The sequence below is a fragment of the Choloepus didactylus genome, chromosome 2, assembly GCF_015220235.1.
Source record: "Choloepus didactylus isolate mChoDid1 chromosome 2, mChoDid1.pri, whole genome shotgun sequence".
Classification (NCBI taxonomy): Eukaryota; Metazoa; Chordata; class Mammalia; order Pilosa; family Megalonychidae; genus Choloepus; species Choloepus didactylus.
In genome coordinates this window covers 83,150,322-83,169,657 of record NC_051308.1, presented here as the reverse complement: position 1 = coordinate 83,169,657, position 19,336 = coordinate 83,150,322, and the positions used below count along the sequence as shown (strand labels likewise).

Below are 19,336 nucleotides of genomic sequence, written 5' to 3'. Positions count from 1 at the left end.
TGATCAGCATCCTGGTGGGGGGCGGAGATCCCAGGAAGGTTCTGGGAAGGGAAGGAGACAAATGACAAAGTGGTGGTCTCGCGAAAGGGACCCGTGACAAATGACTGGAAGGACTGGGTGGACAGATGGAGAAGAGCAAAGGCCCCTGTCCTTTTATTGGAGAACTCTGTGTGGCTCCCTGAACAAGACAGTGGCTCCCTAGGGGCTGGGCCGAGGGTTGGTCTCCCTGGTTCTCTCTGCTGGGATGAGTAATATGGACCGGGGCAGAGGGTCTATATCAATCTCGCCCAGCAGAAAAATGAATGAAAATTGAATTCCCCAAGGAGAATTGGGGAGCTGTTATCCAGACAGAAATAAATCAAAGGATGCCACAGAGACCAGTGCGGGGGGCGGTAGGGAGTAAGTTTCCAACAGCAGGAGAATAATTAAGGAAAGAGTTTCAAAATGCAAATGATCAAAGAGCATTTGAGAGGAATGAGGACAAGAAGGGGATGATTAGAGATGGGGTGACAGGGAAGCAGGGGGGTGATATTTGTTCCTCAGAGGAAAAGAGAGGCTAGGGTTCAGGATTCCTAGCCTCTTAAGAGTGACCTCGCCTATTCTGTGGGCCTCTTAAAATGCAAGGGTTTGAAGACACACAAGGCTGCTGTCACAGAGTGGAAAGAGCACCAGACTGGGAGTCAAAAGGCTGAATTTAATTTCCAGTTGGCTCTGCAACTTATTAGCTGTGTGACCTTAGACAAGTCACTTTACCTCTCTGTTTCCTAGTAATCATAACCAAGCCCAGTCATAAGTATATGAACAAATGAGATAAAATATGTGGAAGAACTTTGTGAAATGTGAAATACTAGACAAAAAGTAAGCTGTGATTATTATCACAGATAATTGGATTTCTGGAGATTCTTCCCTCAGAATTGGATCCACTGATATGTTGGGTTTGGTTCCCAGAATGTAATGTGTAAATGTCTAGAAAGTACTAGATAGTTTGTGCCAACTATTGACCAACTGCCCTGACAGACCTTAGACTTGGGGAAAGCCTTAAAACTCCACTGGCAAATCCCCTGCTGCCCATCCTCCATCTGGATCCCAGCCCCAAGGCTCAGGTCTGAGGATGGCTTTAAGAACAATTGCTTCTGGGAGGCCACCTGCCAGCCCTGGAGCTGCCTTCGGTGACAAAAGCCCTTGCTGTCAGCTTGGAGATTTAAATCCAAACTGAGACCCACCCCAAAAGTCTTCCTGGACCATTCCACATTAGAGATTATCTGACTTCTGTGGGATTCATTTATTTTCCCATTCTCTGGTGTAGACACTAGCTTAGCCCCTATTAGCCTGTTTTTCATCCCCAAAGTAGGTATAAAATACTCTTATTGGCTCATTGTGAGGAATAGATGAAATAATACAAGTAGAAGCATTTACCTTGTACAAATATAAACTTTCAACAAATGGTGGTTATTACCATCAAATATTATTATATTGCTGTTTTATTATTATTATTATCAGCTATAGTAGGCACTTAAAAATCTATTTAAGGAAAGCTTTTTACTAGGGTTTCTTCATCTTCTGATAGGAGGGCTGAATCCCCAGTATGGAAATAAAATGACTTGCCAGATGTGGATATCAGTGGACGACTTTGGGAATGGGACCCAGTTCATATCTTTAGGAGGCAAATGCCTGTAGAAAAGTCTCAGAATGTGGAAAGGGATTTAATGGCTGAGCTGCATTGTGTGTATGTATGGGGGCGCAAGGGGGTGCCGGAGAGCTGCTGCCCACATATTCAAAATCCAAGAACAAAACAGACCTCCTAAGGCTCTTCTGCCGTTGGGTGGAGGTGAAAGTGGCATCTCCTGAATCAGTGCTGGGCACTGTAACGATGCCCCTTCTCCCCGCAGTCGCAGACTAGGACTTGCAATGGCAAAAGGGCAGAATCTGGGCAGGTGCGATGAACCAGGAGAACAGAAGCTGCAGAGAACATTCTTAAAATGTAAATTTTGAATTATAAAAGTAATTGCCATATATGCTCTACAGTTCACTGCATATAATTATTTTATCTTTTGCTAATATTACTGAAAAAATAAAATCCCTTTTACAGAAAATGTGGAAGACAGAAAAAAGTTTTAAAATGTTCCATAATACATCTCCTTAATATGCTTTTGAATAGCAGTCAATATATTTCCTTCCTGTTTTCCCCCAATGTTTCAAAAAAATATTATTAGTTTTTGTGCTTTATAAAATAATGTACTCATTGAGGAAACAAAAACAAAAGGAAGAAAATAAAAATACATACTGTACAGATAACCACTTTTATGTTTTAGCATATTTTTTCTATCTATACTTCTTTTTTTAAAATGTGATCCTAAAGTTCACACTGTTTCTATCCTCCTTTCTTCCATTTCTTAATAAATCTCAAACACTTTTCAACATAAGTATCTTTCTATGGTATTTTTTATTTATGATAATTGATTTGATAATCCCCTACTGTTGGACATTTTGATTATTCTCTTTTAAAATTATTATAAGCATCCACAACAAATCTTTATAAATATTATTATTTTCTAAGAATAAATTTCCAGGGTCAAAGGGAATACACATTTTTTAGATGTGTATTCTAAAGTGGGTATTATCACTGCTTTTATCTTTGACTAACATTTTTGCATACCTATAATCACATAATATTGCATCCCGCTTTTTAAAAATGTATTTCACAAGCGTTCCCATGCTGCTAGATTTCTAGTTTCAATAATTGTATAAAATATTACCAAGGAAATTTAATACACTTCACTAGACCATTTTTTGTTGTTGTTGTATATTTATTTTAATCCAAACCATAATGCTGTAGCAAACTCCTGCATGAAACTTTTTCATATTTAGATTATTTCCGTGCAACAGATACTTAAAAATGGAATTACATGAGCATACATAAAGGGTGTGAACAATTTTATGGATTTTGGCATGAGCATACCAGTTTCGCAGCACCTTCACCAGCACTGGGTTCCACCTTTTGTTCCTCAGTTGATCAACAGGCAAGAAGAGGTACAGGCTATGTTGTATGTTTTGTGTGTCTTTGCTTGCTATAAGGTTGGCATTTTCCCATGTTTGTTTACTGGTTATATTTCTATAGAAAACATTTTGGTAAACACTGAAAATGTCACCAGGTTCTTTGCTTTTTTTCCTGTACATACTGTCACTTAGTCTCGGGCACTGAAGCCATCTCGCAGATAAAGAGGGAAAGAGATGATGCGGACTCAGTACCAGAACACAGAGACTTCACTATGACCTCACTGAAGAAAAATTCTGAGCGCAAATAGCCACGCCATCCTCCTTCACCCGCGTCCTCGTTCCTCATCGTCCTCGAAGGTGGGCAGGGACACCGTTTGAGCGAATTCGGTCTTTTTTCTCAGGTACATGCCAGGGAAAGAGTGAGGAACTCTCCAGAAGGCTGGAGAAGGCACACAGTCCTCTTTCCCACCTGAGCTGGACCCCATTTGTCTGGAAGAACTTGTGTGTCACCATCTCAGGAACGAAATTCGGGATGGGAGTAGTGCGGGGACTGGGTTTCGGAGACGGGCCGGGTCTCGGGACAGACCGGGTGGGCTTCGGCGCCTGCAATTCGCCGGCGTCCGCTATTTGATGAAGCGCCTTCCGGGATGTTTAAGAACCTCCGCGGAGACCTCATCCCAGCATGAGGCCTTCTGTTTTATTCGCTTCTAACTCTGATGAGGAGAATTTGTTTTAAGTGTCTATATGTGTCTTGTAAATACGGTAAACAACCCAAGTCCCTTCGCTGGTTAGCCCTGGTGTCCGAGAGCGCGCAGCCGCGCAGCGCGCACGAGGTCGGGAAGTGTTCAAAGCGCCCGCGGTTGCAGGCGGCGAGGCAGCGGGGTCTCCCGGGACCGAGGGCAGTAATGAGCCGGACAGAGGCGGGCAGATCAACCGGGAAAGCTGGGTCGCCGAGAGGCGTGGGGCCCCGACGGTGCCGGGGGACTAGAGTGCGGACTCTGGGGACTGCAGGTCGCGGTGTGTATGGGCCAGCGTGGGGGACCCGCGTCCCGCCACTCTCGCGCACTGCCCCTGGCCGCCGTCCCCGGCCCAGCCCGCAGCCGCCGCCCGCTGCGTAACTCTCGCGTTCCGGGTCGAGTACTGGCTGTCCCTGGCCCAGCCTCGGCCAGACGCGGGGGAGAGAAAGCAGAGGCTGGGAAGCGCCGGCTGGAAAGGAATTGGCCGGAGGAGGAAAGGAGGAGGAAGGATGGACTCATCCGGCTACGGAGCACGCTCGGCCGGCCGGAGAGAAGATGGGGACCCAGAGCGCGCGAGGGGACGACACAGCCACGCGGCCTCGGCCTCCCGGAGGGTTTGCTCAGCCCGCCTCTGGGTCGGAACAGAGGGGATGGGAGGACACGAGCCGTCAGCCTCGTGTGGAACCCCCGGAAGACCCGCGGAACCCCAGACGCGGTGCCAGACCACCTGCTGCAATGGCCCAGTGAGCCGCAGTATTTATACGCGGGGCGCGAGCGTGCACGGCGGGGGGGCGGGGGGAAGCTGCTCTTGAGGCCCCGCCCCGCCCGGTGATATCCCGCCCTCTCGCACAGCCGACCTCTCTCGGGGCGCGGGTCCCCCACTCCGGCCGGGGTCGGCCGCCTGCAGCCCAGTGGGGATATTGGCTGAAGGGCGGGCCTCCCTGCGGAAAGCGACGTCACGGCCGCTCCTGCAGTGTGAATGAATCAAAATGCCTCGGTGACCGCGGCCTCCCAGGCGGCCGGCAAGCGAAGGGTGGAGGGGGAGGGGGAGAAAGGCGGGCGGGGAGGGGGGAGGGAGGAGGAAAAAAGCCAGAGCTGCAGCAACAGCGTCTCCTCAACCCGGGATGTGCACCAACCCGGGAGGGCGAGATCAAAGGGATTTGAAACAGGCTGAGGACTGGCGGGGGGAGGGGGTCGGCCAGCGTGTGGAGTCCTCCTGGAGAGGCGGAGGGCCTGGCTTCGACCGTGACTTCGGCGGCCTCGTTGGGCTTTTTATTATTTTCAAATTTCTGCATCCAGCTAGAGCGAGAGAAGGAGAGATCTCCGTAGACTGCGACTCGCTGGCTCTCGCTCTAAGATGATGCAGAGCGCGGCTGTCCCCGCGGAGGGGGCTGTCAAGGGGCTCCCGGAGATGCTCGGTGTGCCGATGCAACGTAAGACATCCCCCTTTCTCGCCGATTTAATTTGATATCCTGACAGCTAGCAGCTTCGGTCGGCGTGGGGCGGGCCAGGCACTGCGCGCAGCCGGGGCCGAAAGGGCCGGGTGGGGCGAAGGGCCGGCGGCCGGGGCGCACAGGCGGTCACAGGGCAGGGGCACCGGCCAGCGTGCGTTTGAAGGGCTCGGCTTCTGGCTTTTGGGGCTAAATGTGGAAGCCTCTGGGGTCATGCTCGAGGCTAGCTTGGATGCTGACCCCCGCATCCCCAGCCCATGGCCTTTCTGGGAGCGTTGGGGAGAGTGCCATTTGGGGACATCAGGGGAGCGAGCTGCAGGCCAGGCCTGAGGGCGGGGTGGTACCGCCAAATCATCCGCCTCCCCGGAGAAACGGTCGAAGCTCTCAGTACCGTAGGTGCAACTTCACCCCAACAGGCGGGAAGTTGGAGAGTGCGTCCCCCACCCGCGGGGCTGGAGGCGCGGAAACCCCAGCCGCACGCTTGGTCCCCGCGACGTGAGTGCCGGGATGGCACACCTTCTCGTCCCCAGCCGCTGCTGCCCGCGACTCCCCCAGCCCTTACCGCCGGAGACCCACTGCTCCGCGTGAGGGAATCTGTCGCCACATTCCAGCTAGCCCAGGAATGCAGGGGAGGGAAGGATGCCGAAACGAAGTTGTGAATTCGGGATTCAGCCATTGCGCACGCGAGGGCAGGCGCCCAGGGTGGCTTGGACTTGGAGAGCGAAGAGACTGAGGTGTGTGGGCACCTCATTCTCCCGCTGGCTCTCTTCTCGTGCCCGAAAATAAGCGAGGCGGCCCAAACTCAGGTTGTGTTTATCCCCAGGTCTCTGTGTGTATGTGGGTGTATACGCGCAGGGATTCTTTCCAGAGCGACTCGGTCTCTTCACTCTCGAGTGGAGAGTCTGTGAGGGAGGATCTGTGCTGCAGACGCCGGAGCAGGTCCCGGGCGCCGTGCAAGTCCCGCCCAGGGGCCTCGCGCGCTCTGTAGGGCACCGTGGAGAGACAGAATTCCCTTACTCCGTTCGCCAAGGGGCTGTATTTCCGCCCGCGACTCCTTTGGTGGTGCCATAGCTACATTCTCGGAGTTTATGTTAAGTAAGGACCTAAGGATGGTGCCTACCTTTTACCCAGAGCGCACGAGCGCGCCCTCCTGCGCTTCGGCTTTCCGTGGCAGGGTTTCTGCCCCGGCAGTCCCTAAAGGGCAGGCTGGTACGCCGTGCCTCGGGCTTCCCTGGGAAGTTTTTGAGAAGGGGCTAGAAAAGGAGACCTTTACCCAACCTGTTCAGATTGTTCCTTGACTATATCCTACACTCATCCTTTATCCCTTTTAGTGTCAACTGCTGACAAACAGTTACACTTCTGTGCCGTGCCTCCGAGAGTTTACTGCTGACATGTGTCTGTAGACGGTGCTGGGGTTTCACTGCCTTCGTTAGTGCCCCCACCTCACCACAGATATAGGGTTGAGTGGATTCCCAGCCTCTGCTCAGACACAAAAACACTGGCAGAGGTGCTCCAGGTTCTTAATCTTAATGTAGCTCTGCGCAAGTGAGGGCAGTGTGGGGAGGGTGTCTGTGTGTCAGTGTTCTTGTTATTACTACGTTTGTGCTCTGTTAGCTGTGGTCTGTAGATGGCCTATCTGTTGGGACAGCGGTGAAGGATGATGGACTCCTGTTTGGATGCTTTTCTTGAGGTTCATGGCACTCTTTCTCAGACTGTCTTTGTTTCTCTTATTCAGAGACAACTTTGATGTTGGGCATTAGAACTTGCCCTCCTAAAATGCCCAGAAATGGCATCCAGAGCTACAGTTTGCCATGGCTTGGAGTCTGGGTTCACACTGTGGAAATTTTAATGAGGTAGAGGAAGGGATTCTCACCACAGGGAGGCCCTGCCAGGCAGTGCCTAGCCAGGAGGGGATAGTCTGTCCTTCCTTTTGTCTTGCCTTGAGGTCTTGGGTTGGAGGAGGCATTGCCCTAAACTGAGGTGCCCTATTCCTGAAGACTTCAGGATCTGGCTTTGTTTTCCTTTGGGAATGTGTCTTGATCTTACCCTACCCCCTTGCAGCAGAACTGACCAATGGCTATTAAGCTTTTGGAGCTGGGACCTAGGGATGAGTGGGGTGTGGTCCCCTCACACACATACAATCTTTCTCTTTCCTCCTGGCCTAGTGGCCTAAGAGCTGGGCGGGAGTGGGGGTGGGGTGGGGTAGGGGTGGGGAGAGTTGGGGCACATCCTTGGGCTTCAGGCTTGGGTGGTGGGTTTTCAAACTCAGGAGGAGACAATGGACAACAGAAAGACTCTCCCACTGGAGTCTCTCCAACCCACTAACTGGAAGGCTTCCCACCCCCCACCCCTCAACCTAGGTCCCTTTGGTGCCCTCCACTCTAGGGATGTTTCAAAAGGGGAACTGTTACCCAGCTTGTTTCCATGGCAGTAGAAGTATTCTTTTGCTTATTTTGGGGTGGGTGAGGTGCAGTCCCTGCTGGAAAATGTTTCCAAGTAATGTAACGATTTCTTTCTTCGTGGGTCTCTCTGTCCGCGCTGCTGCCCTCTTCCTGATCTCCTGCCTGTGTTCACTCCTGGGCAGACTTGTGATCAGCGCCCTCGCCCTTCTGCTCCACGGCGCGAGGTCACAGACCCGGGTGAGGGCCTGCGGCTCAGGCAGCTCCGGATCGGCCCCATCCGCCCGCAACGGGCCCAGACACCCTGGAAAAGCTCCAGCGTTGCCAGCCAAGGGGCTTCGGCCTGGACCAAGAAGCCAGGAAGACTCGGGCGTGAGGAAGCTTGGGGCAACCTGGGATGGAGAAGCAGAACCGTCCTTCCCCCTTAAATTTCGGTGGGGTCGGCTGGCGCAGTCCCGCTCCCACCTCTGGTCAACCTTTTATAAGAAAGGCTCCTGTTTCCTTACTCTGGGAGATGGGAACGCTCGGAGGGCGGCATGGAAGGAGGCAGGACGCTCAGGGTCACTTCTAGGCGGGCCAGGGGCTCTTTGGAAAGGGTCTGGTGTCTTTTGGGGAGTTGAGCGGATGGGTTCAGATAGAGACCTCGCCTTAAACCAGCCGGTAGCGGCTACTTGGCCCACACTTTAGGGTCATGAGTCTCCGCCCACAACCACCACCGCGGTGTGTGTGTGTGTGTGTGTGTGTGTGTGTGTGTGTGTGTGTGTGTGTGTCTGTCTGTCTGTCTGTCTGTCTGTCTGTCTTTTTAGTCTCCCTCGTTCGGACACAACCTGCGTCAGTCTGGTTCGCCGCTGCTGCCTCCCTGGGGGCGCCGAGGTCCCAGTCCTCGTAGCGCTCCACCCCAGGCAGCGCTGGTTGTGGTCGCACTGAGGGTCTCGGAGCCGCCTTCGAACCTCTGCTCCCCGAACGCAGTTATCTAGGTCCTGCTGGCCCCTCTTCCCGGCCAAGGCTACTGGGAAAACTGCGAGAGCTGTCGGAAGGTGGGCTGTTTTATCTGCCCCTTGCTTTCGGCTTTGACCCATTTCCTACGTAGACTCCCTAGGAACTGGGGGAAAGAACAACGGACACCGGCGGTACCCGGGTTGCTGGACTGGCCTGGTCTGTTCTGGTGCTGGTAAATGGAGAGCAGGCAGGTGGTGTCTCCAGTTCCTCTTCCTTGTCACCTAAAACGTCTGCTTCCTGCAGCTTTTGCGCGGGAGTAAATCTACCAGTGTAGGTCGCATCACGAATCCTCACCCCCGATGTTCTGTTGTTGATAGTCCTTGCAGGCCGTCTCCAATTCCCTGGGAGGTCTCTTAAACTCTGGGGCAGCTGTGCGCTCTTCTTTCCATCCCTGCTTTTTCTTGTAGTGCAGTGCGGGGATGGGGGATGGGGAGACGCGAAAAAATAATATTTATGTACAGAGAGTTTCTATGAGATTCCGATACAGAAGTTCAGACAGCAGCTCGGGGCTCCACAGACCTCCCTCCTCTTGCCGCAAAAATATTTTCAGGCGCAAGCCAACTCTTAGCTTTGCGGGTTGGGGTCCGGATTCCAAGAGGTTCTGCCCCAGCCACTGGCCAGAACTGCGCACTACCAAGAACGCGATTTGGAGAAACTAGGGTGACTGCAGCGGTGCCTCGCTCGGGGCACGCCTAAGGGGTGTGGGGACTCTGGCCTGCCCTTTCCATGGCCTTGGAGATCGGAGAAGGCAGTGAGGCTGGTGGGAGTCTTGGGAAACCGCAGTCCCAGTGCGCCTAGGACGCGAAATTGGTTTAATCGCAGCAGGCAGGTGGAGCGGGTAAGGAGCGAAGGTCTGCACTGAGCGATCCCCAGTGTCCGGAGAAGACGGAAAGTCGGGTTTGAGAAGAGGAAGCAGGACCTAACTCGAGTTTTGTTCCTCGCTTGGCCGCTGTCCCGGCTGGTGGAAAACCAGAACCAGGCGGGACCGCGCGAGGCTGGGAGGCAGCGGCGCCCTCGGGTCTGGGAGTGCGACCTGCGTGACCTCGCCCTGACCTGGACAGGGTTTTTCCGCCCCGCGGGCAGTTGCGAGCCTGGGTGGCCAGGGGAACTGGCGAAGAATTCATTCAGGGAGCTGTAATTGCGTATTTGCTAAAGGCATAGGGTCCTGGGCTCTGGCTCAACGCGTGCCCTGGGTTTTGAGCGCTCGCGGGTGATGCGTAGAGGACTGCCCTTCGCAGAGGGCTGGTTTTGCGCGCACCGCGTACTGGAGGCCCGGGTACAGGTCCGAAACTGGAAGAGTGCGGGGGACCGACGGCGCTTCATTCGGCATTCCTGTGCTTCGGCGCTTTCCCTCCATCCACCCTGCCCCCGACGCCAGATCCTTTACGGGCTTATCCTCCAGCGCGGCCCAGAGGTCCAGCTGGTTTTGGATGGGCCAAACCTGGGACACGTTTCGTGCCTCTTAGAGAGGTGGCAGGGTTTTGTTTCAGCGGGGAGAGGCGCGGCGGAACCGAATGTCGACTGCGCAAAGCCGAGGGTTGGGGTAGGGCAGGACAGGTTGAATCTTTTCCCTCTCCCGGTGCTCATTTCCCGCCAAGCTTATTAGAAAGAAAGCACTAACCTCCAACGCCGGCAGCCCGAGCCTTTCCATAACTTTTTAACCCTTGGACAGCGGTGCTCCCATTGTGGGGGCAGCTAGGCAACCCCGGCTTCGGGCTGTCTGTGTGCCCTGCCGGCTTTGGAGCCTCGACTGCTGGCTCGCTCCGCTCCGCGTGCTTAACGGACCTTCGCAAGCGCTCGAATCTTGGCAAGCTCAAGAGAGAAGAGGTCTCTATCAGAGCAGCCGATGATGTAAATTAAATTCAACCAGGGGAGAGTTGGTGACACTGTGCGCCCGGGAAGGGGGAATGGCGCGTGCTGCGGGATCTCACACGCTGAGCTGAGGAAGCCGCCGCTGGCCCTGAACCAAGGCGGGCGGGATGCGCTCTGACGCGCCCAGGGGACTTTTTTGACTTTTTTTTTTTTTCTTTAAATCGGTGGGCGAATGTATAAAGGGGTCTGAAGCGTGAGTCTAATCAGGGAGGAGAGGAATTACTTAGCAGAGCCCGGCAGGATATAACCTGGAGCGGCAGGAACTTAAAGGAAGGACGGCTGAAGCTAGTTGTATTTCTCTCTTAACACGCCAAAAACAAAGCAGCATTAAGGCAAGAATGTAGGCCGAATGCTCCGGGGATTAGAGCAAAGTGAGTCCTCAAGAGAGACCTCCTATGCGACTGCAAATACCAGGGTCGATTTTTAAAAATAAATCCTCCTGGAGGTGAGGTGGAGTTGGGGGGAGAAGGAAAACTGGCAAAGCAATTTCTTTCCATTGAGCAGACAAAATACCGCCCAATTCTCCAATTTGAACAGTGACCCGATGACCCCGATGACCAGGTGTAGACAGGCTCAAGTCCTAAATATTTCCATTGTCCTAACTTCCCATTTGCCTCGGATTTTAGCACCCTTTCACTCTGCTACAGTCAATTAGGGATTACTTAGCGCCGGCTTTAGCAGACAGAACCCAGGGAGACATCAGTGCTGGGGAGGAGACAAGGGGAGGGAGGGCAGCACTTGGAAATGGTCGCACAGGGATCGAAAATTAACAGTGACTGACCTTTCTTTATATTAGCATTTAAGAAAAATCCCCTTTGAGCCTCTTGGTCAGGAATGGTGGATTTTGGTGGATTTCTCTGGCTGAGAATCTTGTTTCCTTCTCCAAATTGAGGACTGTGGATGGGGGAGGGGAGATGGAGTAGGATGGAGGGAACTTGTGCCATTTTTTTCAATCATGGAAATTTATCAGGATTAGAACAGGGATCTCTTGGAATGCACAGACTTGGAACCAGTTTAGCTGATGAGATGAAGAAAGGGATAATATTACCCACTTCTGGAAATCCGCTGTTGGAGACAGATTTAAAGCAGCAGTTTGCTGTGGCAGCACCACATACATTACTGCATAGGCTGCTGATTTGGAAATGACTGGGTGGGGAGATTTACTTTTGTTGTGATTTTCTGCCTTTTATCCCTTCCTGGAATGAGTGTTAACAATAATCCTAACGTGAGTGTGAGCAAACAGGGTCTATGGCTTTTAGTAAAATTCCATCACGATTTGAACGCCTCTCTCTCTCTAACTCTCCTCTTCCTTTATGAAATGGGAGGAACATGGGTTTGTGCATGAATTCACAGCAAAAGGGTTTTGTGTCCCGCTGGCTGCAGAGTGGTGAGATACCATCTCCCAGCCCCTTTTAGGAGCCCTGGGAAGGAAGGGCAGGTGGTGGGCTCAGTACAGAAGCCATCCTGGAGGTGGGCTCTTATTATTGTTTATGATAAGAAGAAATCAGCTAAAAATAGATGCCGTGTGAGGTTTTACCCTTTCAGTTTTCTGGGAGCCCTGATCAGAATGGAGCACAAACCAACCGTTTTGAGGCACTGCTGTTGGGGTTAGGTGGACAGGTTGGGTTTAATTGGCAAAATTGAAATTGATTCTCCTCTGGAAAATGTACTTTGCGTTAACTCTATTAGTGGCTGGGTGGAAAATCTTGGAAGGCAAGTCCTAACTCCTGTTGTTATTTTGGCGGATGTTAAATGCAGACACCCCACCCCCCTCTCGCTACCCTCTGTCAGGTCTGGATCTAACCACAGATGTTTTACTGCGGTGCCTCACCCCTAAATGCCTTTAAAGTATAATTTGCTTAAATTATAATGTTAGGGGGTTAAGGGATTGGTTCTGGAAATAGCTTAATAGAGGCAAAACTTGCAGCCAAATTAATTGAAAGTTTCATCTTATGAGGGAGAGATTGCCAGACATATGGAATATTGCCACAGAATGAGACATTGGAAAAATACACTGTGGCAATTTAGCAATGATTAAATGGGAAAATGAAGTGGAAAAAGAGATGTGTCCACAGCATTTTCATAGACTATCATGGATATGCTTAATGTAATTATCTGTTTTATTTGCAGTTACCGTGAGAATATTCAATATTTTACCAAGGAATACTAATTCTGTGTCAATAGATAATCTAGAAAATAATCCGGAACCTACAAATACATGTTTACACTGTGTGTTTCGTTTGCTACAGGACTCCTGCTATTAAAATGTAATCCCAATTACAGCCTTAAGATGGTAACATCGAATTTCTCCCCAGGATACTTTTCAATTTGCTCTTTTATTGAAGAGATTACTATTTTTGAGCAGTCTAAGCAGAAAAAGAACAAAGGGACTTATGCGGGGAAGAATTCCCTTGGGAAAGTGTAGGAAAGGGACAATTTTAAGATGTGATCATTTCTGATAGAAGGATTTTCTGACTTCTTTTCCAGTTTTAGTCATTTGTCAAGACAGACTAGGAAAAAACTAGAAATTAGCAAGATGCGTGTTGACTGACGTATGTTTTAAGTATATACATGGATATAATTATCATAGAGAATATAACTTACCTTAAATGTGATGACAGTTTTTTTGTTTGTTTGTTTTGTTTTGTTGCTTTTTGAGGATTTTCCCAATACTCTGGAATATTGTGGCTGGCCCTGCTCACTATGTTTGATGCTGTCAGCGTCATGAAATACCATAATGTCCAATGCGACTTTTCTCTCTAAGTTTTAAAGAATTGATCTTGGAATTTCATGCTTCAGTGGGTTGTTTATGAGATTACTCTTCCTAAATTATGAGGATCCTTTAAGAGGAATTTTAGAAAACATTTTTGTTTTTATGTCATGGCCTCTTCAAGATATACTGATTTAGAATAAGGAAAAATAATAAAAAAGGAAAGTATAAGCTGTTCAGTAAATGTGAACTGTCTTTAATAGGGGGAAAGGCAAACAAAGAGCCAGGAGGGAAAACAACCACAGACTCATCTAGTCATGATTTGTCATGTAAACTGGGTCCTGGGTGTCAGGTTTTCCCAGTGTGTGGACTGCATAGACGAATCAGTCCCTCAGTTATAATTATCTGATGACTTTAAAAGGGGATCTGTGACCATAAAATAGGATTTTATTGCCAATGGTGATTGTGGCAATTTTGAATGGGAAAAGTTTTATTTTTGAAATATTTATCCAGTAATGGAAATTTTAATTAATTTTATTTTAATCTAACTTTACCTCTGTTATAATTTTTGAAATTGGATATTCCAGAACTTAGATATGAGTTTAGGCAGGTATGCCATGACTTGGTATGCCCTGTGGTATTACAGCCATACAATTTAGAATTAATTGTTGCCTGACTGATCAATGAGCCCCACACTGAGAATTTTTCCCAAGCCCACCTTTTAGAAAACCATCTCCCTTCTCTCTTAGTGACTCAGACAACCTGAGGGAACTGAGAGGCGATGTCTGCTATTGACTGTTGTTTTCTCTCCCTTACAATCTGGAGAAGGAGTGGCAGATGCCAAGAAAAACATTTGCACAGTATTATTTCAACTGTATTTGTATTTCCTTAAAGACTCAAGTTGGCTTTTCCTTTCGGTTAGTAACCAGCAAAGAAAAATAAATAAAATTAGATGTTTTTGAAAATATACATTGGCCAAATCTTATTTAAGATGGAGCTCAAAAAACTACTTACTCCTGTTACTCACTTGTAAAAAGGAATGAAGTTCTGATACATTCTGCAACATGGATGAACCTTGAAAACATTATGCTGAGTTAAATAAGCCAAACACAAAAGGACAATATTGTGTGAGTCCACTTATATGAAATAACTAGAATAAGCAATTCACAGAGACAAAAAGTAGATTAGCGTCTACTGGGGGCCAGGGGGACGGGGATAGGGAGTTTTGTTTAAGAGATGCAGAGTTTCTGGTTGGGGTGATGAAAAAGTTTTGGTAATGGATGGGGATAATAGTAGCACAACATCGTGAATGTAATGAATACCGCTGAATTGTACACCTGAACATGGTTAAAATGGGAAATTTTGTGTTACATATAACATATATATTATATATATATATTATATGTATTACATATAATATACATATATATTTATGTTGTATATATACATATATGTATGCATATATATGTATTATATATATAATATACATATATATTTATGTTACCACAGTAAAAATTTTTAAACAATTAAAAAAACTACTTACTCCTGGAGTGATGACACCAGCACAAGGATTTGGGACACAAGTTCCAGATAGAGGTGGTTTTTGTGAATACTGCTGAAAGCAGTGGTCTTCAGTCAGCCCCAGAATCTGTCCCAGAGAAAAAAGAAGGTTCTAGCACCAGTTTGACCCCCAACTGTGCATACTTAGAGAAGCCCCTTATTCTGGTAACCCTTTAAATATGGACAACATCCATTTCACAGGGTCACTGGAAGAGTAAATGAGCTTGCAGATTTGAAAGTTCTTGCCGAAGTTCAGATAGCAATCTTAAAGTACCTGGAGACCAGGATTACGGTTCCCATTTTAAGACGGAGTTGAGGAAAGTGGAGTTCAGACTGCTAGCACTCTGAACTTTGGCAAGAACTTTCAAATCTGCAAGCTCATTTACACTTCCAGTAACCCTGTGAAATGGATATTGCCTACATTTAAAGGGTGTCCTGGGGGTGTGTGCTGGGGCTGGGAACCGGGGCCCTGGATGCATCTCCCACAGACCCCAGCTCCCTTTCTTGAAAGGAGTAAGGAAAACCGTTTTCTGAGCATTAAGCATTAAACAAAAAGAGAAACACTTCTCACCCAAAAGGCAGTTAAAAAGCAACGAGTCACAGAACTCCAAGGTGACACATCAAAGTTTAATTTTTATAAACTGTTAATCTGATCCCACAGCATAAACAAACCTTATTCCTATTAGTACAAAATAACTTAGTCTTAGAAATTTTGAAAGTAATTCATCAGCATTATGCTCCCAATGGAAATATCTGAAATTCTGATTCATTTCCCAAGGAAGGTGCACTTTTCTTAAAAATACACGTTAAGGTCATTGTCAGTGTGTCACATGTGTGTTGGTTCTAGTTGTAGTCTTTGTAGTAGAAATTTTTTTTTCCCCTAAACTCCCTGTTTATCCTCTGTGACCAAAGAGATAGAAAACACCATTTTTCAAAGGATTAAAATCAATCAAATACCACCCCCCCCCAAAAAAAAAGAAAAAAATCCTCTCTAGAATGTTTCACGGTGGCCCCTGGTTCCTTGAGAGCAGTTTCTTGGAAATGAAGAAACGTGAGTGGGGAATAAAATTATGTATTATGTGTCACCAAAAGGGTGAGGGCAATTTGTTCTGCCACTGACCACATCAGACCTCTTGATCTCTTCCACTGCCCAGTTTTCTAAAACTTCACGAATGGAAGAATTTGGGGATTTAAAAATGGAATCCCTTTTCTGATGAGCCCAGTATGCCTGCACCCCTGCACTTCAGGTCCTTTGAGGGCTGGGCACCATGTCGTGAGTTTTATAAGCTTCCATGATGAAGAAGTAGACTATAGCTACAAGCAAAGGGTGGGGTATCAAATTAGAAATAGTCACTTTGGGGCATTTAGATGTCTCCAAGAAAAATGTGGAAGCCTGAAATGTTGATTTGGGCTCAATCCACTTTACCTGCATTCATTACAGCAAAAGCGAAGTGGGGTCAGGCTGGTGGGATCCCCCAGCCTCCTGGCTGTCACTGTTCACATGTGGGAAGGGGGACTAAAATCTGGCGAACTTGCCCTCATTCTGTGGAGGAAAGATTCCCCAAGAAGTCTTTATTCTAAACAGAACGTACCTTGTAACATTGCATTGTTTGTTGTTCACTGTCTGGGATTACGTTGATTAGAAAGGGATGTGCTTCTTCTAGATGCCTTAGAACGAAGAGTTTTGAGTGTTTCTTGTGGGGTAGAGGAATGAAGGAGGGAAAACAGATACACTGGGAAAAAAATGAAGCATGAAATAATTTTGATACACTTTTAACATGTAGGTTCATTTTGCTGGCAACTGGCCATCAGAGCATGGAGAAAGGAGCTAAGTATTGAGCTTGGTGTGTTACACCCATAATATCTGATGCAATTACATGGCAACCCTGAGAGACTGATGGTGTTATCCCCATTTTACAGATCAGAAAACCAAGGCTCAAAAAGGTTAAGTAATTTGCCCTGGATCACAGATGGGGTAGAATCGGGATTTGAACCCAGGTCTGCCTGACTGAACTGTGATTTATTGTAAACGATTTGGCAGAACTAAAGATTTGAAGAACACAACTGAACTGAACAGAACTGAAAACTTTCAAATTCACCTCATATTTTTGAAACATCTTCAAAAGAATATTTGAAGAAATGTTTCCACTTCCCCCTAGTTTTCTGTTTCACTCTCCCTCTCCCTCCACTGCTCCGAGGTTGGACAGCTCCCTCATTTAGTGACGGCTTCCTTTCCAAAGACAGGGGGGTGCTGCAGAAGAATCGGCTTTTTCCAGAATGGCAATAGCTTGGCCTGTGTATGAGGATGTGTGTCTGTGTATGTTTGAGTGTGTATGTGTATGTGTATCTTGCAGTGTAACTATTTGAGATTGTATTTTTCTCTCTGTGTGTGTCTGTGTTATATGTGTGCGTCTTTGCGTGTATGTGAGTGTGTGTATGTGTATCTGTTTGTATATGTATGTGTCTGTGTGGATAGTGTGTCTGTATCTGCACACACAGGTGTACTGTGCCCTGTTCCAGCCTCTCCACAGATGCCCTGGCTGTTCCTGGAGTGTTGCTGTCTTTTCATGCCTGAGTTTACCCTCTGCAGATTCCCAGCAGAGAGCATCACCACAGAATGCTTACTTGCAGATAAAATAAAAACTTTCATTTTTAATTAAATGACTCCTCATATTGGGAACTGAGTTTATAGATGAAATTCTGTTTCAGTGACTCCAAGGATCTACTTAATTTCCTTTTTTAAAGTGGAATTTCATGATGTTAAATATTGCATGAAATAAGCTGAACTTATTAGGGATTTGGAAATCCTCTTGCCCCTTGACAAGGGGGTTACAACTTTATTTCTGGTAGGAGAACTAAATAACCTCTGTCATGTTTGGGCTTTCCAAATTGTAAAATAATAATAATTTTTTGTAGGTAAAAAGTAAAGGCTTATGTTGTCACTATTTGAAAAAAGTCTAGATAGTTTACATTTCACACTAATCTAATTTCATCGGGTTGTGTAACCTGAAGTGTGGCATCTGAGTTCCAGGTCTCCGTCCCCTCCAGGCAGGGATAGATCTGTACTTGACAGATGCCATCACCAAGCCAAGCTGTCACCTTATGGGGTGGAGGAGATAAGCAGGACGGGAGCTTCCTGCTTCCAGCCCTCCCCTGGGCATTTGGTGTCTGTGCTGCACAAGACATATTCTGCCCAAAGGATCTGAATCTGAATTTGTGCCTCAAACATTTCCATTTACCCAACTCTTAAGGAGCACAAGAGGCCAGGGTCTTACCTAGTCTTGTCACTGTAAACAGAGCAGCTCTGAGACTTCTCTCTGCGTCCTATTCCCTTCTCTAGCATGACATGGTGGAGCCGGTGGGTGTAATGTCTCAGGACCCTCCAGCTCTCTTGCAGGGTAAGTCCACTTTAAGGGAAGCAGCAGCACGGGCTGTTGGTGCAGATGCCAGTTCCCCCATTCTGGGGTATTGGGCACTTTGCTTGATCTCTCCAAGCTCAGTTTCCTCATCTGTGAAATGGTGATGGTGATACTTTCCCCACCAAGTTGTGTGGTAATATGCACTCAGGACCTGGGGGCAGTATATGACTGACTCTTGATGCCTGGGTTTACTATTGTTATTGGTATAGTTTGGACCTTTGAAGCCATTTTTACATTTATCTTTGTTTTTAAAAATCCATTTTTTTTTTTGAAACTGTAAAATCTACAATGGTATACAGTGGAAAAGGTTTTTTTATTTTTTAACTTGAAATGTACCCTTGGTATGGCCCTTACATTTTACCAGATCCAAGGACTCGAGCTTGGTCCCAGACCTCTCTTTGAGGACCCTTGGTTTGGGGAGCAGCTCTTGACCCAGCCAGAAGCATCTCCAAGCTCCAGGCTGGAATGGTTTGTTTCGTCTGCTTTTAGTGTTGTTTCTTAACGTGATGTTGTCTTGGCTTACAAGCCTCTAAAACTCCCCTGCCTGGCGTTCCCTGCATACATTAGCTCTAATGTATTCTGTCCTGAATACTCATCATATTAAGGCTCCCGGTAGATGCCTTGCTCGAAATAAATTTTATGGGCATACATCTTCGCCCTCATCCCCATGCATTTGTGGCTGGAAGGAGAAATATAGCTTTATCTTTCCTCGGAGGGAAAGCCAAACAACAATTATGTAGGAATCCGCGGCCCTTCTTGCCCAGGAGCCCGGCTCGCTCCCCGCGCAGGGGCGCGCACGCCCGGGGCCAATGGGGACGCTTCCGGGTCCAAGTACTCAGAGTTAATGTGCCTCCTTGGGGGAGGCTTCGCTCCCCGCGGGTTTCTGCTCTTCAGAATCCAGCCATTTGCTCACACAAAGAAGACCCTGCCGGGGCTATCAGGACGGAGGCGACGCGGGTTGCGCCACCTGGGGGCAAGCCCCGCGCGGGGGTCCCCGGCGGCTGGCGACGCCGAGCCACGGACCCGGGCTCAGTCCGCAGAGCCGACAGCGGCGGACAGGAGACGGCCACAGTCCGCAGGGGGTCCTGTTGATAGCTCCCTGCTGGCTCTGCCCCGGGTTTGTCCTTAAACCACTTTCCTGTCCTGGGATGGCTTCCTGGTTAGGTCTTTCCTCCCCTTTCCCTGCAAAATG

General features: G+C 48.3%; 1 protein-coding gene across 1 annotated transcript in view; it reads left to right on the top strand.

Moving 5' to 3' along the window:
* The first annotated feature begins 5,091 nt into the window (after positions 1–5,091).
* Positions 5,092–19,336, top strand: part of LHX4 (LIM homeobox 4) — a 43,536-nt gene continuing 29,291 nt past the window's right edge. The window contains exon 1 of the mRNA XM_037812790.1: positions 5,092–5,167. Within this exon, the coding sequence (XP_037668718.1) occupies positions 5,092–5,167 (76 nt within the window). The remainder of the gene's footprint in view (positions 5,168–19,336) is intronic.